Genomic DNA, 27915 nt, shown 5'->3' on the forward strand with positions numbered 1-27915 from the left:
GTTTCCAGCTCGCACGCAAGAAACAATCGAGATGCAATTACGCCTACAAGTCTATTTATAAATTATTGCAATATGACGTTCGTGAAGGGAGACCCGCGCGTCTCTTCACTTACAAGGTTTTGAAACTAACGAAGCGATACGTTAGGGCGAGACTGGAGGGTAGAACAAGGGAAGAACAAGAAAATGTTCCTCTATCCATTATTCTTCCTCGATCAACTGCTATCTTCGAAACGAATCGTTTCTCGAGGCATTTTCGAAATTGAAGTTCATGTGATCATAGCTGATGTTAATCGATTCCATCACGATCTCAACATTGATTCGACGAATTTTATTGATCAGCAATCGAGGTGTGGATTGTTCGACTATCAGCGTCGAACGACACGATTCGAAGAAAGCTAGGAGAGCAAGTGTGAGTGAATAATGGTATAACGGGCAGGGGACGTTGAAACAATGGATTTGGTAGGAAGTTGGTCGATTGTGTAGTAGTCAAATGTAATGAAACAATTGGCGAAGGCCTGGTGAAACGAATAAGTTGTTCAATGGGTCACTCGTGTGCTGTAAATATTGCATTTTTGCGGTCGCGAATCTCGCGTGGTGTCTGTTGAAACTCACGCACGCCGCCTCTTCCTTTTTGCTCGCACGATATAACTTCGTCGCAATTAACGGCTGATTTTATACCTTCTCTTTCTTTGTTTTGTTTCCTTGGTGCGCGAACAGTCCTAACAATACTGAAACCGACGTAATACACCGGGAATAACGAAACGTAGAGCGAAGTAAGAGAAATAGTATATTAAAACCACTCGGCGCGCGCCTCTAACGCAACACAACGCAAATATGCAAAACAACTGACAGTGACGAAAATCATGTGACAACTCATTCTAAGTCGCTACAATATACTTGTGAAGGGATCACGCAATCCCTTGTTACAGGAGCACGACAGCGTGATGCTCGGTGAGATATCGCCCCATCACGAGTACTACGACAGCAAATCTTCCACTGAGACGCCGCCGAGCTACAATCAGCTCAACTACAATGAGAATATCGAAAGGTTCTTTAAGAGTAAACCGCCGGTCGCCACCATGTACGGCAGCGACGAGGAGAATATTAATTCCAGCAACGACGAGGGTGGCAAAACAAGTCCGAATTCAGCGGGTGAGGCTTTTGTGTGATTTCGTTAAGTCTTTGACGGTTGAGCGTGTATATTAACACTAAACTGCCAAATATATTCCTATTCCTGATTCCTTCTTCTTACAATCATTAACACATTGAATGCCACAGGATTTCATACAGCAAAATATACAAACTGGAAGAAATATAATAATAAATCATTTGATTGAAATACATTATTATTATTGCTCGTTCATCTAGCTAAATGTCACCGCATTAGGTAACATTAGTTGTAATATAGAAATATTTTTAAATAATCGTCAATTTTACTGAATGAACTATAGTAATTCGATTTGGTTGGGAGTCATCGGTGACCCCCATCGCATTCAACGGGTTAAAAAGATAACAGATGTTCCTCTAAGAAATTATTAAAGAAATTAGTTTAGCAATGCGCAAACTGAATGGTAAATCAATTAAAGTTTCAATAGATGCACTTTTAGAGTTTCTATATACAAATTTCAAAATGTCAGTTTAACTGCTTGGTAGTTTTAGTGTTAACATCAGAATTATCGCACCTGTCGAGATGACGACTTTTAGTTTTCTTATTTCGCTATTATTGATGTCTTAACCCTTTGGATACGACAGACTTTAATACCGCGCGTGGTATACGGTGGAAGGTCAATTGCGACCTGCATTGAAAACGGCGGAATTTTTCGTCAGCGCGTATTTCTAAGAAAATGTATTGAAACAAGCAAAACACTGAACTGATATAGATAAAATCAATATAAAATAATCACATCTATGTAATACATGAGTAACGGAAGATGTAATTATTGAAATCGAATTCACTTACGTCTAATAGAAACGAGCTTTACTACAATTATTGTCAATAACATTTTACAGACTCCTGTAGGCACCAACAGTAAACCGAAACCAAATTTTTAAAACGCCATTAGACGCTATCGGTATCCAAAGGCTTAAAAATATTAAATATCCAAAAAAATTTTTTAAATAAATGCTTTCACTTGAATACTATAATAAGTGTGTGAAAAAATCGTTAAAGATCTATTGTTACAATTTTTATAAGGATTACACATTAATCGTTTTAAACGCTTGGTAATTCTAGTGTTAACATGTTGACTACTTACTACGGTGGTCACCGACGACTGGAGCTTCGAAATTGCTTGAAAATAATTACAATAAGGAAATTGATGCCGAATAAAGACATTTAATAACATAAGTTACTAGATAACAGTGTAACATAAGTACTGTGATACCAAATTCTTAATAATACATTTCTGATGCTACTTGACTTTGTTATGAGAGGATAAGTATTATTATATGAATTGTTCAAAACTCTCGGAGTAGTCAACTTGTTAATGAAATTGGTAAAGATAATAGATAAATTGGTATATAATTTTCGAATAATATAAACAATTTTTTCTTTTACTTTTATACTATTTACAAGCATTATTAGAAAAATGTATGCATTTTTGTAACAGAATTTCGTTATCTTATTCAGTCGTTAATGGGTTGGGGAGTTGTACAGTTTCAAACCCTTGTGGAGGTGTTGAACCAGAGTGGACTCTAATACATACTTAAAAAGACTTTTTGCTTTTATTGCGACCTACAAAAACAACAATTTCTTACGATGGAATTTAATAATGTGTAATGTTATTGGCAGCGAGAAAATGTATGTCGCCAATAAACGGAAGTGGTGCGAGCGGCAGCGGTAGCGCAGAGAATCTGAGTAGCGGTTCGAACAACCAAACCAGTTCAGCGAGCAGAGGCAACACGTCGAACACCACCAGCAACACAACGACCACTGAAAGTTTCAAGCCTCCCACGTTAACCGAATCGTTATTAAATCGTCATAACGAGGATATGGAGAAGCTAATGATGCAGAAACATCGGGAACTGCGTTCCAGTATTAAAAATAGTGATAAGTTGAAGGATTCGCGGATAAAGACTGAAAAAATGATGGCGGAACCGAACGTTCATTTCCTCAACCAAGGGCACGGAGTGAAACGAAGTGGAAGCCATAGCTGGGAGGGAGACAGTTTCAAAGTTAGTAATATTATTCATATAAAATATACGTGAAATACGTATAAAATACACGACTGCAATATTTTTGACATTGTTCCACGTGAGTTGCTCCAACAGTTTTGGGAACTAATCGTTTGATAGTTTTTCAAACTATTTTCCTTCAATATTGATACATTTTCCATTGTATTGTGTTAATACTTTGTAGACTTAAAAGCGTGAAGCTTAACGAAAATAACAAACAATTGAATGACAATGTTAGAAATGGAAGATTCTCGAAACTTTTAAAGCAACCTACGTATCAGACTATAGGTCTCATGCTGAGTTTTAGAAGCTAAATTAGAACAAACGTTACACGAAGACAGTGTGACATCATTTTGTACCTACAGTAAAGTTAAAGCCATGTTATTTTTAATAATTTTTTTATTTTAGTGTGTGTGTACTAAATGTATTTTTCAAATACGTTTATTAAATGCATAATTGTCATGATAGTTTGTTAATTTATAGACGTATATGTTCAATTTTGTTTTGTAATTTTTTTCTACAAGTAAAAATATGTTTAATGATTATTCCAAAGGAAATATAAAACGCGATACAATTACAGGTATATAAAGCATTATTATTATATAATATTATTTTTATGTAAGGTAATATCTTTCGCAGTTTATATTTTCTTTGGAATAATTAAAGATTTTTTTACTTATAGAAAAAAGTTAGAAAACAAAATTGAATGCATGTATATAAATGCGAGTATAAGAAGAAATTTATCCTAAATAAAGATTGTGTAAAGGTGAAGTGCGGTTAAAGATTTCTTTAAGATTAATCGACAATTTAAATTACAAAATTAAATATTGATATGATTATATTTGATACTATCTAATCAGGTTTCAAAACATGAAGAAATGTCGAGGACAAGCACCGCGGGTCAGTTTCCTACGAACGTCACTGCAACGGTGACAAGCATGAGTCTCGATCAATCTACTGTTATTCAAACAGGTGGTAACATAAATCTGTGGCAGCCATTGTCCGTTACCGTACCGCCTTCAGTACTCGCTCAACCAAACAATCTCCAACAAAAGTGAGTTTCTTTCTCATAATTCAGTAATCAATAAAAATAAAAATTAACCATAATCATACACGTCGCAGGTTCTATTTTAACGCCACATTATTTTACAGTAATTTACACTAACATTTATTAAACGAAAATTTAGTTGTTTAGTCATATACTTTTGTTGACGAGAAATATGTTTTATTAAAATATTTATTAAAACTTGTTATACACAAGAAATAATTGATTCTAAATTAAATAAGAATTATCAACTAATAAATTAATTAAAAGTTAAGTTTTATTCCGAATAGGATTATCATTTTTACTGCACATGCAGTTTTTATTTGAAATTGATCGATATTATATTTGAAGTTCATATATATTAATTTAAAATTCATTTTACATTAGCTAATGTTCTATTGAAAATTATTAAATTATATACTGAATAATACTTTTATCCAAATTTAGTGCCAATTCACAAGCAATACCCAGGGTACCAGTACTGCCATCGATGATTCCAGTATACTACCTTCCGGTTCCACAAACCAACGACCCTACAGTTTTATCGCCATTGCAAGAGAAACTCAGCCCACAGCAATCAATTCAACATCCACAAATAAATCCTTATAGTACGTATATTTTTGTTAAGAACTGACTATTGATTACATGGCAGGAAAGAAAATGTAGAATGATTAAAAAAATTAAAAAAATGGAAAAGTAATAACGATAAAAAACTTACTGAAAGTAGTTAAAAGCAAATTAAGTTTCACGACATATCATCTTATTAGTTTATGTAAATATTGTTCTGTTATGTTTAATACTTTGTAGCTTTTGTAGATTGTCTACTATCTTGTAAATTAAATTATCAAGTCATTTAACATATTATTGTTAACACTCCACTTTATTGTTTGACGATAAGTTAGCTGTGGACCAATAGGAGCGACTCGTAACTTACTCTATAACATAAGAAAAAAATTAGTGAATATTTTTCTGAATATAATTATTTCACATTTTCATATTCAAACTTCGCTAGTTGTTTGTAGTGTGCAAATATTAAATTTCTTCTTTTTTATCTGTAAGTTTCAGTGTTTTCCATTTCCATCTTTCAATTTAATTCCTCTTTTAACTTTTCTCTCATTGTTAGAGTGACCAACAAGATCATGTAAAAGAATAAAATACTATAATCAGAACTAATGGATTAAGTATTTTTAATCAATGTTACAGTGTTTGTGCCAGTGTCATACGTCACGACAACAATGGCTGGAGTGATCTGTCCTCCAGTGATCGGCGGTCCACCAGCAGGTATGATGTACAGGCCATTCGTGATCCCAGAACAAACACCGATTCCTCGCGAAACTAACAACCAGCTAACTGTCGACAAGTGTTTGGAACGAAAACGACCAGCGAGCCAAGCGACAAGTGTCAAAGCAGAACCGGGCAGCATTATGGCAATGTCTGAATCCTCGAAAAAAGTGAGTTGACCGCATCCATACGATGTGTAGCTTGCACCTTGATACATTTGCTACCACCACTTGTTTCAGTAACAATTTTCTCAGTGGTGATATTCTATTAAATCCAACAAATTTTCGAAACAAAACATTGAAAAAGTGAAACTGAAAAGAGTTATTGGGTTCCTAAATATAATGCCGTATCTTCTAACTTTATCAAACAACATCTACAGCATTAATTTTATTTTCTTTCTGTAGATATGCAACAATATGACAATCTACCACGATATTGGTAGCGAACGTGTTGACCGAGCCATTCATTTGCCAAAGTAATTAAATGAAGAAAATGAAAAGTAAAAAAATCTGATGAAATTACATACATAAAAAATCGATTAAGCTTTTTTAAAATTTGACAAATTTTACGATGAAATTTGAAAATAGTCAAAGGATGGGGACATTTTGACGTATGAATGGCTGAAATGATCCTTTTTATTGTCGTTACATTGGACGTTTAATAATAACCAGGTTCTATCGCCCGGTGAACTCTTTTCATCTTGCGTGAGCAACGATGGGGGTTGCTCGAGCTTAGTGGACGCTCCAACACCAGTTAATCAGAAGATTCACAAGCAGAACGATTATAACGTCGACGAATCGAGTTCCTCGAGCTTTTACAGCAGCTTCTTGTACAAGAGCAGTGACAGCAGCTGCAATCCCGACCAGAAACCAGCAGAGTACTTGCCGGAGGTGAGTCTTTGGATCCTGCAAATCATCTATCGGGTGATTTAGTTCATATGATTTTTATATGATTTTATTATTATTTCGATTTCTTTCACTGTTTATATAAGTACATGGTATTGCTTCTGAAAATATTTCCTCAATCCAATGTATTCCTATTATATTTCATGTTATTATTACCTACATTTGTTTCTTTTCATGAGGATACTCGTCACAGGTTACCACGGGAAAAATTGTTCAAGCATCGTCGTCTATTTTTCCCAGCATCATTATAATAATCATTGGGTCATCCCATAAATAATGCGATTTTTTATATTTCTTTCATCTTTAAAAGTAAAGATAAACAAAACATTTTTTACGAAATTATATTGTATAGATAGACAATTGATAGATAATGAACGAGAATATGTTTTAGATTGAAAATAGTTTTGTTTATCTTCATTTTTAAAAATAAAAGAAATATAAAAAACGCATTATTCATGGGATAATGATAATATTATTATAACTTGGTTATTTATCTTACATAAAATAAAATAGTCCTATTCGTTAATTCATGTATTATTTCTATTTAATGGGGTCAATGAATTAATCAGTATTTTATTAGGAAATAATGAATATATGCAAGAAAAAAACTTTCGAGTGCAAAGGGTTAATAAAAACAAATACTGATAATGTAACCAATACATTAACAAATCAAATTTCGTTTAACAATTTTAATTTATAAATCATAATAATAAGCTCCAAATAAATGATTTAATAGCTCAAATAGCAAGGGATCAGTATAGAGTTACCTTATTTCTTTTCCGCTATTATTTAAAAAATTTGCAGAAGGTTTCATATATTTTAAAAAATCTTCGTTCCCAAAGGGTTTATAGTAATATTAATAATTTTCATAGTTACCGTTTTATTATTTATAACATAGACAATTGATTGGATCAAAGACTCAATTATTTCCAGGAGACCGTGAAACAGCATCAAGGTAAGCGAAGAAAAGAGCCGCCATGGCTCGAGGGCGTCCAATTAACACCAGAATTGATATACGAGTACCAAATCCACCCGAAGACATTGAACGAAGTGCTTCAAGCTGACATGGACGTCTTAAAAAATCTCGATCAGCCTTTGCTGGTGAACGATCAACTCGGCCAGCTCTACTTGGACCTAGAAGTCGAAGGGTTCGAAACGAAACTCGTCCTTGAAGACGGCATCACCTCCAGCGGAAGCGACAGCGGAAGCAGTAACGGAAGCTGGACAGCGGGAACGATGTCGCAGGTAAAACACACTATTGAAGTTTTCTAGTAAGTTTGCGTACCATTACCTATATCCGTTTACCTTATAACAATTGTACACAATATTTACTTCTATCGAAGAAGAAAACAAGCATACGATATTACATGATTCTTTTATTATTAATACACCTCGACATATTCAACATTCAATTCTCATTTCAGTGGAAATACGAATATTCACGTCACTGTAACATACAACTGAACACAAACGTTTGAATATAACTGTAACACACAGATATGCATACGGACGCTTGTATCATTATTTTTATCGTGATATCCATGTTCGTATCATTAGTGTTAAATTTCAAAAAAAAAAGAAAGAAATGGAAGAGAAAAAGAAAAGAAAGAAAAGGGAGAGAGTATCATGAATCATCTAAATCACACGAATTCGCTCAGCATGGTTTCACGTCGGAAGTTTCTAACACTGTGCAACGTTTATTTGATACTCAAGGTGGACTTTTCCAATCAACCGTATAGTCCACACGATAGAAAAGGAAACGATTTTCTCAGTTTCGAAAGTTGATGGTAGAGATGGCGGTTCGTACTAAACGGGCAAGATGTTGTTTGCAGCAAAAGCATGGGACGAGAATGGTGAAGTACGGTAAACTCGTGATGATTCACGAAGAGAACGCCCCGTTGCCGCCTGCGCTGCCGCCGCAAACCGTGCCGTGCCCGCAGTTATAGGATCAATGTTGTGACGACCAATTCGTGACGAGACGCCGTGTTCAGGTTCGAAAGTGTCGTCTGCGATGCCGTGCTTCGAATTTGTGTCTGGTGCTTAAAGTTCAATTGGCCGCTGCGTACAATTCCGACGCCGGATGAACTGCTTTTTGTTTCTTTCCACTGCAAAACACCTTCACATTTCGATTTCGAGGCAGATTAAATTGTCTATGCCGCGAATTTGTAAATTTACGAACAATTTTACATTTATCATTACTATTATTATTATTATTATTATTATTATTATTATCATGATTATTATTGCTAATAGCTTTTCTAATAATTTTAGTTATTTTGTAAGACGTAAACAGGGTGTCCTGTAATTGGCGATGTAACGGGGATGGAATTCATTTTATATGAAACAAAAAATTGAAAATGTTGGAGGAAATATTTTTATTTGAGAATACTTTTTCGAGGATATTGTGATTGGAAACTTCAGTGGCTGCATAAAAAGATAAGTAAAAAATGTAATATGAAATTTCCTTGATAGAAACTTTGTTCGACTTTTGCGAAAATGGAGTCTCAAGTAACAAAATTTTACCATATATTTTTTACTTAGTTTTTCACGTGAAGTGACCTGTAAACTGTATTACGTGCATTTAGCAAAATGCATGCGTGCTCGATAAACGTTCATCCTCTATTTTCTCGAAAATAGTATTTCAAATGAAAAACTTTAATTTGTTTTTTTCATGTACAATGATACCTTTTCTGATTGAATCATTAATCACAAGACACCCTGTACATTTGGTTATTCTCTTTAGACATATGTTATCAATTTATTGACTATCATTACCGAATTGCGGATATTGAAGCAAATTTACACGCTGATAGACCAGATTCTTCAAATTCGCGAAAAGAGTAAAAAACAGAAGTTTATTTCTGTCATTCAAATTGACATTCAGTCATGGAACTCGATCGAAATTCCGATCTTATGGTCTTCTATATACTTACATATACAAACACGCCAAAATCCGCAGTCCACTCTCCACCACCGTAATCATCCGTTTACCATTTATGTAACTTTTACTTTGAGACATTCTAACGAGTATTGTTTCCTCAGAGAAATTCGAGGACAAAGATTTACATACACTTTAACTGCCTCAGAGCGCATCTTCTCCCGTCACCGAATAGTCAATTCACGCATTTAGAAATAGGTTAGATTTAAACAATAAGGAAACGATAAGATAACGAGAATCGTACGAGATAGGACTTAGCCTGTTAAAACATTCAGTTCCTTTTTCCTCCTCGAAACGAAACTCGGCGCGAGTTGTCCGCCGCACGCGCGTCGTCGCTCATCGTTGGTGGCGATTTCTAGAGACAAGCTCGACGATCCTTGCAGGTAGGGGAAGAAAGTCAAAAACAAAAGGAGACGAGCTAATTAAATAAACTATTACTGCGGTTACGAGGTTCCTGTTATCGAGCCGACATTGTCGTTCACACAATTGTCTCCGGAATGAAACCGCGTTCCCTTTTCAATGATACGTTCTTCCTATATAACACGATCGACGGATCCTCATTGTCCGGACAAAGCATGTACTCTGTTGGAAAGTCTGTCGGCTGCACAACCTTTTAATATAGATTTGAGCGAAATGAGTACGGAGAACGGATTTGTCGACTAGTGTAATTTTCATTATTCGGAAAATCGAGTCCAAGTTTCTCCTTTCTTAACCCGGCATCGCCCGTCCAATAACCGTAATTCATAATCGAACGGTTCGCTTAATGATTTCGGATAGAATTGTTGCTTTCTTTATCGGGTTCTGCGGAAAGTTCTTTCGTTTATATTGGATTAAACAGATTGGATTTTTTTAATTTGGGATGTAGGTTGATCGGTTCAAAATTTCATTGATTTATAAACCCTTTGTTGTATTATTTACCTTTGTCTCTAAAGCTTGTGTGGCATCTTACTATCAACAATTTGGAAAGAACGCAAAGAAATTTTGTATTGTATTGTAAATTCAGTTTACTTTGAAGATGGTAAATTGGGAATAGCAAAATAGTTTTTTACTTTGATTCACTGAAGAACGTTAATTTTTATTAAATTAATCTAGCAATCTTCATCGCAAGTCTCACTCGTCATTGTATGGCAAGGGATTAATGAATTTTGATTGGTTTTTAATAGTAATAATGAAAATCAATTTCTACCTGATTTTCATTATTGAAATAGTTTTGTTATATTGATCGATGTAGATCCTGTATTTTGCGAGCTTATAGATAAAATATTCTTTCCTCTTGTTTTCCTTTCTTTTTATCGTGATATTGGTGAATACCTTTTTTATTTCTACAGCGAAGAGGATTTTTATATTTTAACTTGCTCGGTTAACCCTCGGAAGGCGGACCTTTTTTACGACTTTATGAGCTGCGATAACTTGAACCATACAAATTGTTTTTTCTTTTCTTTACTTTTTTTTTAAATATTTCATTTAAACGTGGTTTTACGGAATGTGTGATACTTGTCATTAAATCTGATATAACTAACTAAGAATGCAAATTCAGTGTAAATAAGTAAGAAGTTAAGTGACATGTTTAAAACACTGGGTGAAAATGAATCCAGTCACCGCCGTCGAAGGGTTAAACACTTTTTTCATTCGAGTTAGTTTAATATCATGCGATTGCCTTAAAATTGAATAATAACGAAACATTTCGCAGAACCTGATCTTACATCATTTTGCATTAAATAAGAATAAATTCATTTATCGATTAATTGCAATACATTTGATTTAATATTGACATTTTTAAATACACGCAATAATTCTTTCGAAGTGGGACCAAAAACAATGAGGTTAATCAGCTGTGAACGTATGGCGTCCGATTATACCGCGGAATATAAGCTCTGTTAAACAATTGTAAATTGGATTTTATGATCATCGGAACACGAAGACGTGTTCGATAAAATATATTGATAGTTTTTATAAAAAAGAAAGACGAAAAAAGAATAGTAAATTTATAACGGTTTCTAAAGGTTGTTTCTGACTTTATTAATCCTCTAGTAAATCCTAATCTTTTCGGATCTGTCGAATGAAATCATATGCGAACATCTTTGCTACATCTTTTTCCAGCGTCATTTAAGAGGGACTTTTTATATTTATATTCCTATAGATATTTTTACAATTTCTCTTGCACGAAATTGTATTGTCGCCTTCATCGTGAAGCAGAACTGAAAAGATTACTTGAAGAAGAACATCCCGAGGTCTTGAATGCTAGAATTTATACGATCGAAAAGTATTTTATATACCATCTGTTTGTACACAGAATATATTTACGATTTATGGATAAGCGATACAGGCGTCGAGTGATTCGAAAGCTATGAGAAATATTTTGTATACCAGTGAACCGCGGTAATCATTCAAAACTCGGCCAGTCCGCTGAGAAGACCGCCATGTTTTTTCTACATAGGTTAAATGAGAAGTAATACCTTCGATTTTATAATTTTTACAAATATCAAAATACGTTAATGAAAGTAACACAAAAATAATGTATCTCTAATTTGTCATTTTATCATGTTACTTTCGTTCTGTCATTTTTAATTTACTGTGCAGGAAATTAATAACTTTCGAGTCTTTACAAGTCTTTATTAGTTTCTAACTGCTGGATAAAATGTAAAAAAAAATATTTCAAATAATATTTAAAATCTTAACCGATTAAAAATGTTCATATTTTAATAAAAATACTTTAATGTAGAGATTTAAATTTCTATTCCAAACTCACTTTTTGCCAAGAAAATTTTTAAGAAAGAATAATATTATGATGCAAACGCAGTGAAAATTGAAAATAGCAAATAACAAAATAAAATTCGAGAGTTATTTTCATTTTTCATTAAATAAAATATTTACTTTTTCAGTAAAAATGTTTAAATCTTTGTAAAAATTCTGAAACCGTTGTAAAAATGAAAAAAATCTTACACAAATTTTGATTATAAAATCGGAGGAATTAGTTGGCATTTATTTTCCGTAGATAGGAACCAAGAACGAAGCCGTTTTTCTCGTCCTGAAAAATATCGTGATCTAGTCCGCATTGTATAAAGTAGCTGCAGCTCGGTTGCTGTTCAGGGCTTCGTGTAGAAACTGACGTTGATGTCTTGAGGAGGAACAATGATAAAAAACAATTAGCGAGAGAAAGCCTCGTTCGTTTCTACATGAAATCATGAAGCACGATATGTGCACCTCGGACCATTGAAGAGAATGCATCGTACTGAGTTTTGTAAACTAATTAATTTTCTATTACGATATTTCGTACGAAATATTTTGCTATCTCTTAAGAGGCTTGAGAAATGTTGGTACGAACAATTATAACGTATTTAGAATTTTAAAAAACAAAGTATATGTATATATAGTATTTTCTGAAATACACTGCTGTTCAGAAATATTTAATCACTTTTTAGATAAACACTGAACAAGTCTTTTGTACACTTGAAATTAAGGAAAACGGTTTATTTAAAAGTGAGAATTGTAAATGTCAATGTTCGTAGCAGGACTATGAACATTGTAGCTGATAAATTATTTTTTAACACTAGCGTGGGAATAAATGATATGGACAAAAGGTTTTATTGTATGTAATCTACTACATTTAAATAATAAGTTGTAGATTATTAATTTGTGTGAATGTGATTATCATTTTGAAACGGAAATTCTACGGTTTACTCTGTTATTTATATGTCACAAATGTTATATATTTTATATAACCGTAATGAATGCAAACAAATGATCTCATATAACAGCACACTTTTTCCAAACTGTTGTATACGTTTACGTAAAAACGATTATGTAACACTGCAAAATGTGTCAATATGGAAGCACAAGGTTTATAATTAACGATGCAAATATCTTCTCTCCAATGAAATTCTAAATACGTTGTATCGTTATATTGCCTTCTTAAGCAGATCGTCCTTATTCTATACAAATAATTAATAATAATATCGTTTAGTAATTACTATTTTTTAGAATTAAAATGCATAGAATTTAATAATCATTATTGTCGTCGTATTCAATTTACAATGACTATTGTAATAAGTATAGAACGAATTTTTTTATAAACCTGAATGTACTCGAGTCTCAGGTGCCAAAATAGGTTTAATTTTTCGAAGTTTTATTCGCTTTATTTGCGACGATCATGTTACGATAGCACAAAAGTTTTGTGATTTTCTTCAATAGCGATCGTCGAAATAGTTTTTATACATACACGCGTGATTAAATAAATAAATAGATAAATAAATAAATACGCTCACATGTTTAATGTGTACGTGTGTATTTATTTATTACGATGAGGTCCGCGCGTATTTCCTTGAACTACCAAGGTATTGAAAAAGTGAAACGAGTGCCACTAGCGTGTAACGTTGATGAGATAAACTACAAAGTACAAGAAACGGATTTTATATCAAAACTTTCTCGCGCATACTTTTATTTTTTACAATACCATATTTCTTTTCTCGCAATTAGGAACAATGAAATGAGCAAAAACATATCTAATGACAACTATTTATTTCTTATTAAAGTCATTTTGAATTATTTAGAAGAATTTTAGTAAAATTATTTAACGAAGTGTCAATGGCATTAATGTATTGCTCGACTGTATTTATTTTTAATCTCCTAAATCCCGTGGAATGTTCTTCTGTTTTCGAACATAATAAAATTACAGATTTCATATGAAACGATCGACTTCTACACGAATAACGTTTTATTGTATGCAATTATAATAATTATAAATTTGTATAAATTTTTATAATAGTTTTTAAGTATACTGTATACAAATCCTAAATGAATTGTAAAATATAAGAACTATTATTCACTTTTATTTCTAGATTAGATTGTGCGTTATGGCTTAAAAGTTTGAGATCACTTGTTTAACGAAAAAGAACAATACTTCAAGTAAATAAACTTACATGTATGACTGTGGAACAATGATAAACGCGTGAGAATTTTATAAATTTGATTATTCTCCACTTATTTGCTTTCACAAGTTATGAAAATTAGAAATGATCTGAAACTTTCGAGTAACATTCCAGTACAAACAAAATTTTTATTAATATAACTTTCAGCAACGTTCAACGTGAATTATTACAAAATAAAAACTTGAAAGAAAACAGTAGAATTTTCCACAGAAACTGGACAGCAAGTCCAACTTCGCTGTCGAGCGAACGGCAATGTAGAAATAAAATGAAACTGAAATGGTTCGACGAGTTGGTAAAACTGAAAAAATTCTGTTAGAGAAAATGTCTGTCGCATCGTGTCTTATGACTCACGGAAACGAACGATACTCGTGCAGTTTGCCATTTCCCGCAAAGTACAAAATGTCAGAATATTGACCGATTCTGGTATCCAACAAATGAACAGACCTGTCACATGGTTGCTCCACTTATTCTTTTTTATCTTCTCCAGACGATCCGTGCGTTCGATATCCAAATCTCTGTACTGCAAATCTGATGCTCAATAATTATCCGCTAGATAAACGTAGACTGCACGAGAGTCTTACCATTCGCTGACGCGCGATTGTTTCCGTAGTCGATCGAAGTAATCTTAAACTTATCTTGTCACACAGGAAGCTGTATTGTAAATGCGTAATAATAGTAATAGCAATATACGAATCATTTATACTGATGTAAATCTGTTTTGTGCATTCCTGTTCACCGATCTGTGTACTTACTTATTTCTTCTTCCCCGTTGTGCGCTAACGAAAGAGTACGCATTAGAGGTTGAATATATACATATATATATATATATTTTTTTTTGGACGAATAAAATATATTTAATCATTCCTCGTCCCTCGTCATTTGTTAATACGTTTATTATTAAATCGACGTCTATGAAGTCAACACGGAATTCAAATCCTTTCACCAAGATTACGGAGAAAATATTAGATTGGTGAATGTGAAAATGTTCCACTTGAAGAGTAAAAATGTTTTTTTTTATTTTCTGAGCATTTTACTTATTTGATTTTACCTTTAGTGAGTTGTGCTTATGAGTTGCGCTTTTTAATAAAAGAATCCAGCTATTTTTATTTCTAAGAATAGATAATATATGTAGAAAAATCAGAACTAATCATTTCTTTTTAAGGAACTATGATTATTTGAGGCTTTCTCAATTCTTTAGATATTGAGCGAATGTTGCGAAGTTGTATAAAGGTAGAAAATATAAATCAATTTAAATCAATTTTATATTGTTTGTAAAAGATTGGGGGAATTAATTAATATTTATCACTGCCAAGTAGTTAATATAGATTACATATCGAAATCATAAATGTATTTTTTTCCTAATTTTGCTAAACTGCAAATCAAGACGTATTAGTTAAGCATAGTCAACGTGTGTTGTATAGTTTTAGATTTTCATGTTTATCAATTTTAATAGTTAAATGGTTTTAAGTAAATAATATTATGGGAACAAATATCTTATTCTGAATATTTTTAAAGATTCGTGTACCTAAAGTTTCTTAATAAATTAATTTTCTGGAACGCATTTTTTACTTTTTTTCACTTTTATGCTGCACACACCTTAAGAAGGGAACTTTCTTTCTATTTTTAATCGACAATTTCATATACACCAATCCAATACACCAGTCACGATTTATTATAATATCTATATACTTATTTCATTCCAAAGAGATTCATTTTTAAACTCTTACTGTACAAATTACTTTTTAGTCCTAATTGAAAAATTGTGACACTTACGCTTGAACCATATAGTTCTGAAAATCTTAATTAAGAATTTTTAATTCTTTACTGAATGAAAATTGTATTATAATGTTTATTATAATACACACTTTCTTAATTTTATCACACTTTACAATTAAAGAATAAATGTATTTAATTCATTTATTGTAAATATTATTGTCACACTGTAAGAATTACTTTTTGATCTTGTCTTAAATGTTTCACACGAGTGTCAATGATATAGCAGTCAATGTAGTCAATGTTCTGTGAGGGAAAAGGATGCAATAACGTTCTATGTTATGCATAACAATAAAATGTTTATTTTATATTTTGTTCAGCTATCTTATTGAATAAGATGAAAGAAAAAAAAATATTGTAGGTACGACTAATCTAAACCTTCTTGTATTCTTAAATATAATTTATATTATCAAGAAGCAACTTTTATTTCTTGACTGCGTGTAACGAACGAACGACGGAATTGAAGAAAATACAGATTGTTGAGCAGTTTCATTACTACAGTATCGAATGTTTTATATTTTTCTCAATGAAATTACAACTTCGTTAAAAGAGTAGGTAATACATTATCAGATTATAATATTATCACACATGTTACCTTTGTACGTCTTCGTTAATATTGAAATACACTATATCTATGGATAAATGTAAAAAAGAAGAAAACAACGTGTTGGTTTTTATTATAATTCCTATTCGTATTGGATATTAAACTCTTGTCTCCTAATAATTTATAATTAATTTCAGAGTAAAAACTTTAATCTTCAAAATTTTAATTCTTTCACGTAAAATGATCATTGTTAGACTGTGGGTGTTTATATATTCAATATGTTCTGTTGTAATCTAGAACTTATTGCAGCAATGGTTATTTAATACATTCACGACCACGCGTCACATAAATATGTGTAACGCTGTTGATCACCGTTGCTATGATAACATTAACATATATTTGGCATATGTTATATTGTTGCTTTGGCTATATCAAACCATCACACATGTATGACATTTGTGTAAAATGCTTTGTTTGGTTTTTATTGTACATTAACTATATTTTTAACGAGTAAAAATTAGACGAATAACGTATCACGTGAACCAATTGCAAGAAAGGCACGGTTCCACAGTAAAAGCATTTAAAATTTGACCGTGGTCGTGAACGTATTAAAACAGAAAAGGTTTTTCAACAAAATACAGAAGTTTCTGTTGGATCTCAGTCTCTGTAAAACAGTTCAGGAACGTATACGTGTATAAACATCGACAGTCTAATGATTATTCAATTTTAGCTGTGAATGTGCATGATACAATGAACGCGTAATTCGTTTCTCCCCCGGCAAACTATTAATGGCAAAGTGGCTCTGATGCACGCTGTTGTGAAACGAAAAAATTGTAAGGCAAGGGACATTACACGATCTTTGTGCGCCAGTCTAATTTAATATTTCAGCTTGACAACCAAACACTTGCTCGTGTACGATTTGTCGACCCCTGATTCGATCAACGTCAATGATCGTCGGTCAAGGTCATATCAATAAAGTCTCCCTGTTCGTACTCTCTTGTCTAGGTGCTCGTACTTCGAGATTGATATCTATATTTGCAACCTGGAGACAAAAAAAGATTTGGCCCTTAAAGATAGAATATCAAACGCACAATGTTTAGTGTGGGTGATTCTTTAATTATAAAAACCTCCATCATCGTCAAACTTCAGTCGTATAGAATACTTATACGACGAATTAAAGAAAAACACTGAAAAATTAATAATTGATAACAATTTCAGAAGAGGAATTAGAAAACGAAGAAAGATTAACCGCAAATCAGAAGACTTGTGTCTTGATTTAACTTATTCACGAATAATTACTTTCAGATGCAAATAGGCAGTTAGTTATATGACAAAAGAAATAGGAATGTTTAAATTGTACTTAAATTAAATTTATGATTTAAATAATCCTAATTATTTAACTTTTTCATTCAACTTTATTATGTAATAAAACATCTATGTTAAAAAACTGGAAGATTTTTTCACGTGCTTACCTCGGTTTGTTGAATCTCTTTATTAGATGATTTCACGAATCTCCTTATAAACGGAGCTAGTAACATCGGATCTAGTTTCTCGACATTTTCCGAGGAAATAAGACTGACAAGAAGACCAACGCACATCGTTACTAACGCGCCAGTGACAGTGTACCAAAGATAACTCAGACGATATAACGCTAAAGGCTCGCTGGAAATTTCATAAAAAAATATATCAAAATTTGAAATAACTTAATACTAGAACTATCAAACAATTGGATCGTCCAATATATATTTTCTTACACAAATTGCAAAAAGTGCGTTCATTAAGTTACCAAAAAATTTCTCAAAAGTGTGTGAGTTTCTTTACGAAAATTGTAAAAGTAGTAATCCAAGATAGGTTATTTTGACTCCTTTGACAATTCTGGTGTTAACTATTTGAGAACGAAGATTGTTTAAAGTGTATAAAGCTTTCTGCAGATTCTGCCAAATTACATATCGAATGCTTAAATAATAGTAAAAAAGAAAACTATGTACTAATTTTTTGCTGTTTGACTAGTTAAATCATTTGTTTGCAACTTAGTATTACAATCATCGAAGTTTGATCTCATCAAACTTTAAAAAGATCTTCTACTGAATATATTGAAGTAGTACTTACGGAAGAAAGTCGTCCTCTCCTTCGTTCAAAAGGGCGTCAGGTGGAGTTAATATTAAATTTTCTATCTGCTGGAACGAGTAGTAGCATCCTTCTGTGGTGACAGGTTTCTCATCGAATCTGATTAAACATTATGTATTATTGCAAATTAACACACTTTTAAACACTGCATATTTAACCTTTAAACTGTGTGTTTTTTGAACGTGCACATTCTTGAAGGCGCAACTCGAAACGAATTACACTAACACGGTAAACATTGTATTCTAGATTACAATGTCCGTACTAGTACAGACCATGCAATATTGAATACAATATTGCATTTATATTATAAATTAATATTATAATATTATATAATATAAATTTATAATTTGGAATTCATATTATTTTAATTTATATTATAATATTATAATAAAATTATAACTTTGTATTATAAATACAATATTTTATATAAATATAAAAATTATTTATTGAATGATCAAGAAAACGAAGTACCACTGAGAAATGAAATTAAACTCGAATGACGAGTTAACACGTCATCTCTAGTGAAAGGGTTAAAAAAAAAAACTCACTTCAATCTTCCGCTGGCGATTGCTGCTTCAGCTGAAAGACAGATCCAACTCATGAAACTTAAACCGGAAAGCCCACCGATAAGAGCACCCTAAATTTGATAAAGTAATTTCATTTATATTTATATTTTAAGAAAAGATCTCATTAGTATGATATTAAATTTTAGAATACCTTGGCATTCACCCAAGGCAATAACATTCCCATGCTGAAGATACCTAAGGAAGGTCCACTGGTAATCGACGACAGGCTTGTAGTCAACTGAGAAATAGTATAATTCAAACACAGTTAGATCGATACACATTTCTTTAGCCAAGGTGATATATTATTTAAATTTATATTTAGAGTTCCCATATTTATTGAAAGAATAACAGACAATTCCTTATCCTCGACTCCTAAATCGAAAAATTGTAACTATGTGAGAATTCGTGTTTTTAATTTCTGCGATTCGGAATACCTGTAAAACGTGGGATCCTGTTTTTTCGACGACGAACGTAAGAGCTACGCAGATTATTCCGAAAATTACGACCGTAAGTTTCATCAAAATGTCCGCCGTTTTAGGCGTGAAAGCTGTCTTCCGGAACGGTTTTATGAAGTCTTCCAACACCACTGCAGACATGGAATTCAAACCAGTAGATAAGGAGCTGAAATATTTTACGATCTTTAAATTTATAGAAATAAATCAGTCGAAGTATTCCTTAGTTTTGAATTCACCTCAGAGCTGCGCTAAAAACACCAGCGACGAAGAGTCCTGGAAGTCCCGGCATTTCTCCCAACACGTTCATGACGAGCAGAGGCAACAGTTGGTCTTTCGCGGAGGCTAACTGTATCAAAAGTATTTTCCCTTAAGAAAAATTTAATAACGACGTTAAATTTGGAAAATCTATTTCTTGAAAATTTATGGTAATGCGTATTTCATCTTTTAATAAATCTAAATCTTCTAAAAAGAATATAAATCGTTTTTTTTCAAAATATTACTGTTTAACACAATTGCACGTACATTAACCATAATTTTATTTAAATCTCAAAAATTAGTAAAAAAATAACACGTTGAAAAGAAAAGAGTGTTAGAAATTATTAAAGTCCAAATGCATTTGAATGTTTCACAGTAATTAGGCTGTTGTAGATAATAGAAACTTTTGTTTCAACCTTTATATATGAAGAACTTACACAATTTTTAATCAATTTCTGTTTGTGTTCAATTATTCTAACATACATTCTTCATTGTTATTAAGCTTGTCAGTTCTTATTAAAACTGTGAATTATTATTATTATTATTATTGTTGTTGTTGTCGTTGTTGTTATTATTATTATTATTGTTGTTGTTATTATTATTATTATTATTATTATTATCGTTATTATTATTACCTCATTATTGTTCATTAGATTACCAGAATTTTTAACTCAACGTAATAGAAAGAGAATAGTAATGTAAATTATTCAATGTCGAACGTATGAGCGATGTCCGTTGAATATGAAATCGGTCGCTTCTAGTTTAGAATTTGCATCGTGGAATTGAACTATCACGGAAGCTTCATTACCTTCGTCGTAAGTGGATCACATTCATGGTACCATGCATATATTAACATTCCCGCGTATCCGCATGTTCCCATTATAATCAAGACACCGACTATGAAAGTCCAGAGCGCTCTGAAACCCACAATTACTGGCACCATTTTTTTCCAAGATTTACCTTTGCGCTTGGCTTAACGAGTGTACCAGCAGGAAATCCGCTGTTATCTTAACCCTCCGCTGGCAATATGATTTTTCACCAACTTGGCCGGCACCATAAACCTTTTATGATCAGGATTGAGTTTTTATTCTTATGAGTTTTGAAAGAATTTGGGAAGATGTTAAAATATTTATTATAGTCCCAATTTTAACATTAGAACAACCACGCCCGTCAAAATGATGGTTTCATGTATCCTATTTCACAACTATTGATACCTTAAAAGCGTTAAATATCCCAAATGACTTGAAAAATAAATAATTATATTTTACTACAGTAATTAATACATGAAAAAACGTAAAAAAAATCTATTGTTACAATTTTTATAAGGATTACGTATTAAACATGTTAAACACTTGGTTGTTCAAATGTTATTATACAAGTAAAATGTTGTCAAACTTTTATACCGTTTCGCAGTAAAAATTGAATATCGTGGTTAGGTCAAAGTGAAGAGATTAAAATTTTCGACAGTCCTTTAATGGTCTCTACTGCCGGCCGAGGGTTAACATTGCTATACATTTTCTGGCTGTTACGGTTAACAAAAATATCGCAGAATATTCAAAGAAAAATCAATTATTATTACGAAGATTGTATATGTTCCTTATCGCCTTGAGAATTTATATTAAGCTTGTTCTAATACTATATACCTTCATGCATATATACTTCTTTAAATTCATTGCTGTTTTTATATTCACAAAATCCTATTTCCTGTAAGGAAAAGTTCCTAACTTGAATTTTATTTTCTGATTTATATGCACACGATTAAGTAACAAAAAAGTAAGAGAACGTAGATTACCCACTAGTACACCTCATATTTTTGCTTCTTAAACTATCAATTATTTTGCTTTCCAATTTAAGTCAGTTTTTGTATTCCCATGTTTATTGTAATGTCATGAATAACAATTTTTGCAAGACTCTCTCATAGATCTGCTACAATTCTTAATTAAATAAATATTTGTATTTGAAAAATTGATTGCATGTATGTAAAACATGCCAAAAGGGACTATAAATTTTAAAAGTTATACATTTAACAGGTTTCTTTTAAAAGATTCTCGAGATAGTAATAAGAAATTTTTTCGAAATTTCTGATATAAATGTGTCATTGATAGCCTAAGAATGAATGCAAGATATAAAATACAATTAATGTACCTCCTAGCTGACTTCAAACTGGGCAATGCAAGATACCGCTGCGTCATGTTTTGATTGATGACAGATATTTGCAACCAGTGAACGAAACCGCCTATCATGAGAGCCCAGATCGTATGTCTCGTGAGAGGATTCCCATCTGTCCTATTAGACGTCGCGTGCAAGTTAACGACGGTTAACGCTATAATCACCTTTTAATCGAGTTACAATTACTCACGTGGGCAATTCGAGCCGGCCAGATTCCAGATTCCTTCTCAACACCACTGACAATCCACCGACGTCTGACGTTCCTTTAATTACTATTAGCAGCATAGAACCGAACATAATGAATGTCTGTATAAAATCGGTCCAAACTACTGCCCGTATACCTCCCTAATCAGTGGAACAAGATTTACTTAATACATTTAATGAAAATTCCATTCAGATTGTATATTCATAAACAAACAGTAATTTTTATTCATTGGAAAATCCAAGCACATTTAAACAAACGTTAAACAATATTTGATAACGAAGACAATGAATTATATTTAAATTCCATTTATAATCATTTATAAAATGTTTTGTAATATGATCATTAAAACCTATAATTTCAATCAAGGCTCGTAAAGGAATATTTTCTTTCAAATCTTTTCCTTCAAAAATTAATAAACTTTTTCTTACCACACAAGTGTAAAAAATACACACGATACAGACGAACGGAGTTATTATGTGTACGTTCACCCCCGTAACTGGAAATATAATATTTATTATTTTTCTCGAGTAATGTTTCACTTCTTATGAGTTTTGTACCTTGATTAAATGCCAACGCTGGCACGTAAATGACAATGGGAAGCCATGTCAGCTAAAAAGAACGTATTTCTATTACATAAATTTTGTCACTGAAACGGAGAGAATTGAAAAAGGATTTAAAAAAGAGAAACTTACGACGCCAATTGAGAAAAGCGCTGATCCTAGCAATCTAATTTTTTTATCGAAACGTCTCTCGAGATACTCGTAGGTACTCGTTAGCCTGAGTCCATGGAAGATTGGCAAATATATTCCGGACGTGACGATACCGACAATGATGATCCCAAAGGAGATGCAAAGGTAGCTGGTACCGTGCACGTAAATTTCGGTCGGCGTACCCAATAATGAAATACCTATTATTACAGTAATAATACTATATTCGACCCAAACAAATAATTTCCATTGTTTTTGTATGTGAATAAGATGTAATTTATAATTGCAATGAAAATCGAGGTCTCCTATTAGATTTCTACGAATGTTTCGTGAATATTTCTTAAATCATAAATGTTGACTTTTCAAAAGTGTTCTTAATTTTCCAATGAAAAGAAAACAAACGTAAAATCGAAAAAACAAAATGTCATACACTAAGAATGAAAAACATCAGAGTTTTGTCTATAAAAAGGAAGTTACTTACTATTTGGTATCGTAGTTCTTATATTACACTATGATCTAATTATTTATGTTATTGAACATTTTCATTTAACATCAATTATTTGAGAAGTTATAATTGTTTTTAAGTAATTTGAAAATTTCGGTCATCGGTAACCGTCGTAGCAGTCAACGTGTTAAAAAGCTATAAAAACGATTTTAGGTGTTTCTTAGCTTTAGAATCTCCAATCTTCGATAATGAATATTTTATAGAATTTAACACTAAAGCTACCAAATAAGTCAAAATCACCTATTCCTGATTTTTTTTTTTACAGTCATTGAAAAGATACAAACGTTTTTCAGAAAAATGATTAAGTAACCTGATTTAAAGTATGAACTAAAATATAAGCCAATGAAAATCTCAATAAATACATTCTCATATCTCCAGAAGAATAAAAGAAAGTCAATTTGACCACTCGGTAGTTCTAATATCAAGATTATATAGGAAATTTATGCAACTATTGCAAATAAAATTGTACCTGATATGAAACTGGCTATAAGACTCAGGCTGACAGGAAACGTTTTCATGTTCCTACCACCCACAAGGTATTCGTCTTCCCCGGAGGACTTTTTAATGAAACCGAAGTAAATCCCAATTAGACCGCAGATCAACAGCATGAACGCGAACACCGAATAATCGTACGCGCCGAAACTCCTCAACATTTCCCCGACTTCTTGAACTGTGGGAAGAACTTGCGACCTCTTCGGCAGATTGTCCTCCATTGCGGTTTCCGCGGTCATTTTGTTGCAAAACGGAATTTTGTAATTGTTCCTACGCCTTTAGGCGCTTTGCGTTACAAGGGGAATCCTCTTGACAGCTAGTAAATGAATTTAATTTTTCAAAAAGTGCAGGAAGTAGAAACGTCTATAAATATTTTCTTCGTTTCTTGTTCCCCTACTGAAACTCCAATAGAACATTCAGTTTAACGTTGATTTAAGTAAAAGTTTGTAATCTATTTTACACTGATTTCAGTTTAATATGGTTAACACATTCAAGACCGGTAACCTAGATTTACTTCATTTTAAATTCTTTAATTAAATATCGGTAACGTAGTCCTACGTTATTTCTAATTTTTTTTAGAATGGTGCTTGTGACGTAATTCTGCGTCATTTTACATTTTTTAGAAGAATGTTGGTCACTAAATCCTACGTCATTTAGCTAAGTATTGACAGCATAGACCTATCATATACATTTTTTCTATAATATATTTATTCATACGCTTTTGAATAACAGACCTTTGCGGTATTCTGCTATAGACTTTGAGAAATTGTATGCTGTCACAAATGTGTTAACAATGAACGTACACTTGGCGCACATTCCACAACGTTATTTAATTATCTATTACTAAAGTTATATATTCATATTATTATTATTATTATCTGCTTATGATTAATAGGTATCTATCACCTATACCGGAAGTCATCTGTAACTCTTACTTTTATCATTAGACCGCATATGATTAGACCTGATTCACACTAGCGGTCAACGGTACGGTCAGATCAAGTCAAATCACAGCCGGTCATAATCGTTACCAATGCAATACATAATCCAGCGAAAGCATTCACAGTTAGCGGTACGATTGAGTCAAATCAAAATTGATTGATCATCGAATCGGTTTACCGGCAATTAGAGATCGCGCCAAACTTCATCGGCTTTGATCTGATCGGGAACTGTGAACGGCTGATGGTAAAAAACGATCGTAGATGACGAGCAATTAATAAAATTTAAAACTAAAAATTTAAAAACTCTTCGAAAATTAAATCTGAGTGAGAGTACAAAGCAAAAAAAATTGACTTTTTTTTTGTTATCGTAATGCAATCTTCTCGTCATCCAAAATTAACGCGATTTTTATTAAATTGCATTTAGAAACTAAGAACATTATTAGACGTTACCAATACTTTTAATTCACTGTCGTACAATAAATGTATAAAATTTATAATATTTAAATGCCTTGCTTTCAGAAGGCATTACAGAAGTTATGATGTAGATCACAAAACATAAGAAAAATATTCTTCAATGTTTATTTGTTTAATTATATGAATGAAGATCGTACATACCGTAATTATTGTAGCACACAATCTTTTTGTCCATTAAAGCTTTTCTATCGGGAAAGCTCTCACATCGATAGATTTCCGCTACTTCCTCTCAAATATATTCGCGACGAATGGAGGCGGATTAACGATAAAAATATAAAATATATATGTGAACAATGCTCTTTTCTACACCGTGGTCACTTAGAGAAAAGATTATTTTTATTTACATTGGAACGAGATGAAGAGATTGATTGGGCATCTACGCCCGTAGGATAGGTGTAATGACTGGCCGTAGAAGGTCGCAAGGGTATCACGGAAGACCGACTACAACTACCGCGGACAGTTCATCTGAAAAGAGCCACAAGCTCGAAGCGGCTTGATGCGATTGGACACATCACGATTGTGCCATTGTGACAATTTTCTCATTAAACCGACAATGGACATTAAGTACGATGTTAAACCGACCGGGTATATATCTACCGGAGTGAATCGTAAGTGGATAATACGACCTAGATATAGTTGTAGTTGTATAGATGTGTTTGGTCATATACATGATAGCTATTTTAAGTTCCTGAGCGGTTTTTCGGGAATCAAAGATTTACCAATGTTTATCACGCTGATTTTGAACTTTCGTATCTTAAAACCATATCAATGTTTCAATAATGAATGATAAGTTTCTAGAAAACAATAAAGTAACTATTTTTTCACTTAAGTTTTATTAAGAATCTTGATTTATTTGATACAACGTTCTTAAAAGTACAGCATAAAACATAAGTAAATATATCGTTTACGTTTAAAGGGAAAAGCATTCACCCTTCATAGAAACGAGGTAACTCGTTGCCCAGTATGACTTTCCTGTCAATTCCTTCTTCTGTGATAACCCCAAGTCGAATAACACCACCACTGCTACCGTCACGTGCCATCGCCAATGCCAATGCTGTAAAGTCACAGAAACGCCATAAGTACCACACCATTAGGTAATTATGTTGTATAGAATTCAAGCTTAATGACTACATACTATTTTGGACTAATTCAACACACTCATCCTTTGACATGTTTGGTTTATACTGTGAATCCACGTAACCATACACATACGTTGAACCAGATCCTCCAATAGAAATTGGTTGCCGTACGCACATACCACCTATGGGAACGCTGTAAACTTGACCTCCTTTCTGCTTATCCCACCCAGCCACTAAGATTCCAACCATTAAAGAATCTCGGTAATTGTAACATAATTCACGGAATACATTGGCCGCTGTCTCTACTAGTGGTTCCATACCTAATTCCATTCTGAAAAAATATAGTTTTATCTTTTATAATATAATAATTCAATTGTTAATATTACAATTATATAATAATGACTGTATACAAAATGCTTACTTATGAAATGCTAAATGATATGCAACTACATCAGAAATAGCTTGAGTATCTGCCGCCGAACCAGAACGGCAACAATAAATGTAGTCTGTGACTCTCGTTAATTTGTCAGCATAACGATTGGAAATGTAAGCCCTAAAAGAATATCAATGAATAACATCATCATTTTAATAAAACTATTTGATATATGAAACAAATCAGTTCAAATGAATTTCATTTTTTCTTACCCTGTTGTTGCTCTAGAATCTGCTCCAATCACAACTCCTCCATTAAATTCACATGCCATGATTGACGTCTAATTAATACAACACTTGTTAAAATTTAGACAATAGTACAATAGTTCATAAAATTCTAATGTGAATGATTTTGAGTAGATAACATTGTAATATGTAAAAATATAAGTATTTCTTATTCTAATTATAAAATTATGATCGTACAAAGAAGCTATATTAAAAATTTATTCAAATAAACATAAATAATGAACTACATTAATTTTATTATTAATTTTTCATTGAAGATAGCTCTAAGTTTGCATTGTCATTCTAACCCAAAAATATGTTAATGTCATCGTTAAACGAAACTTACTCCAGTACTTTGCTCCGAGTGAAGCCAATCTGGAACCAAATTGCTAGTATCTGGACCCATATTTGGATGAACTAAATTATCCATCACAAAAGCCATTATATCAAGTTTTTTAAGATATTACTTTACTATCCGATCACAATTGTTTAATGATGAAAGTCAGCTCATACGCAACTACAGTGTGTCCATCTAGATATATATACCGACGGTCAAAATAGTTTGCCCATGTTCCTTCATTAAGTATTTTGATAAATAGTGTTAAATTGACTATCAAATTTCTTTGAATCGAAACTGTTCATAAATAACTATCGATTGTATTCTTTTTTTAAGTAATATTTCATTTTTCGTACGT

At 32.4% G+C, this 27915-nt stretch overlaps 3 protein-coding genes across 15 annotated transcripts in view; 1 reads left to right on the top strand and 2 right to left on the bottom strand.

The window, feature by feature from the left end:
• Nucleotides 1-14983, top strand: part of per (period circadian regulator) — a 51958-nt gene extending 36975 nt beyond the window's left edge. For 8 of the 13 annotated variants that reach the window (XM_031971762.2, XM_031971763.2, XM_031971764.2 and 5 more), the window contains 8 exons: nt 906-1152; nt 2792-3174; nt 4035-4228; nt 4667-4827; nt 5423-5670; nt 6172-6390; nt 7339-7650; nt 8238-14983. In XM_031971762.2, coding sequence (XP_031827622.1) covers nt 906-1152; nt 2792-3174; nt 4035-4228; nt 4667-4827; nt 5423-5670; nt 6172-6390; nt 7339-7650; nt 8238-8351 — 1878 coding nt within the window. In that variant the 3' untranslated portion in view covers nt 8352-14983. The other 5 variants (XM_031971765.2, XM_031971766.2, XM_031971768.2 and 2 more) reach the window with 4 other exon arrangements.
• Nucleotides 14984-16531: 1548 nt separating this feature from the next.
• On the bottom strand, nt 16532-25987 carry LOC116424772 (sodium-coupled monocarboxylate transporter 1). The gene is made up of 15 exons (XM_076367852.1): nt 25626-25987; nt 24047-24385; nt 23058-23272; nt 22923-22974; nt 22794-22861; nt 22351-22505; nt 22137-22277; nt 20800-20908; nt 19973-20082; nt 19716-19902; nt 19433-19519; nt 19264-19352; nt 18698-18814; nt 18061-18250; nt 16532-17630 (listed from the first exon to the last, which is right to left on the bottom strand). The coding sequence occupies exons 2-15, from the start codon at nt 24306-24308 to the stop codon at nt 17553-17555; spliced, it is 1860 nt and encodes a 619-aa protein (XP_076223967.1). The 5' UTR covers nt 24309-24385; nt 25626-25987; the 3' UTR covers nt 16532-17552.
• Nucleotides 25988-26298: 311 nt separating this feature from the next.
• Nucleotides 26299-27879, bottom strand: Prosbeta1 (proteasome beta1 subunit). The gene is made up of 5 exons (XM_031971623.2): nt 27567-27879; nt 27209-27276; nt 26985-27116; nt 26620-26894; nt 26299-26538 (listed from the first exon to the last, which is right to left on the bottom strand). Exons 1-5 carry the CDS (start codon nt 27660-27662, stop codon nt 26411-26413), a joined length of 699 nt encoding a protein of 232 aa, XP_031827483.1. The 5' UTR covers nt 27663-27879; the 3' UTR covers nt 26299-26410.
• Between the last annotated feature and the right edge of the window lie 36 nt (nt 27880-27915).

Source organism: Nomia melanderi, chromosome 5, assembly GCF_051020985.1.
Source record: "Nomia melanderi isolate GNS246 chromosome 5, iyNomMela1, whole genome shotgun sequence".
Taxonomy (NCBI): Eukaryota; Metazoa; Arthropoda; class Insecta; order Hymenoptera; family Halictidae; genus Nomia; species Nomia melanderi.

Excerpts from the sequence above, each read along its gene's own strand:
- LOC116424772 (XM_076367852.1), bottom strand. The coding sequence starts at position 24,308 with ATGACCGCGGAAACCGCAATGGAGGACAATCTGCCGAAGAGGTCGCAA. Across the intron at positions 22,975-23,057 it reads CGCTTTTCTCAATTGGCGTC|CTGACATGGCTTCCCATTGT; the intron begins GTAAGTTTCTCT and ends CGTTCTTTTTAG. Across the intron at positions 22,278-22,350 it reads GGCCGGCTCGAATTGCCCAC|GACAGATGGGAATCCTCTCA; the intron begins GTGAGTAATTGT and ends GACGTCTAATAG.
- Prosbeta1 (XM_031971623.2), bottom strand. The coding sequence starts at position 27,662 with ATGGCTTTTGTGATGGATAATTTAGTTCATCCAAATATGGGTCCAGAT. Across the intron at positions 27,277-27,566 it reads ACTCGGAGCAAAGTACTGGA|ACGTCAATCATGGCATGTGA; the intron begins GTAAGTTTCGTT and ends TGTATTAATTAG. Across the intron at positions 27,117-27,208 it reads GATTCTAGAGCAACAACAGG|GGCTTACATTTCCAATCGTT; the intron begins GTAAGAAAAAAT and ends ATATTCTTTTAG.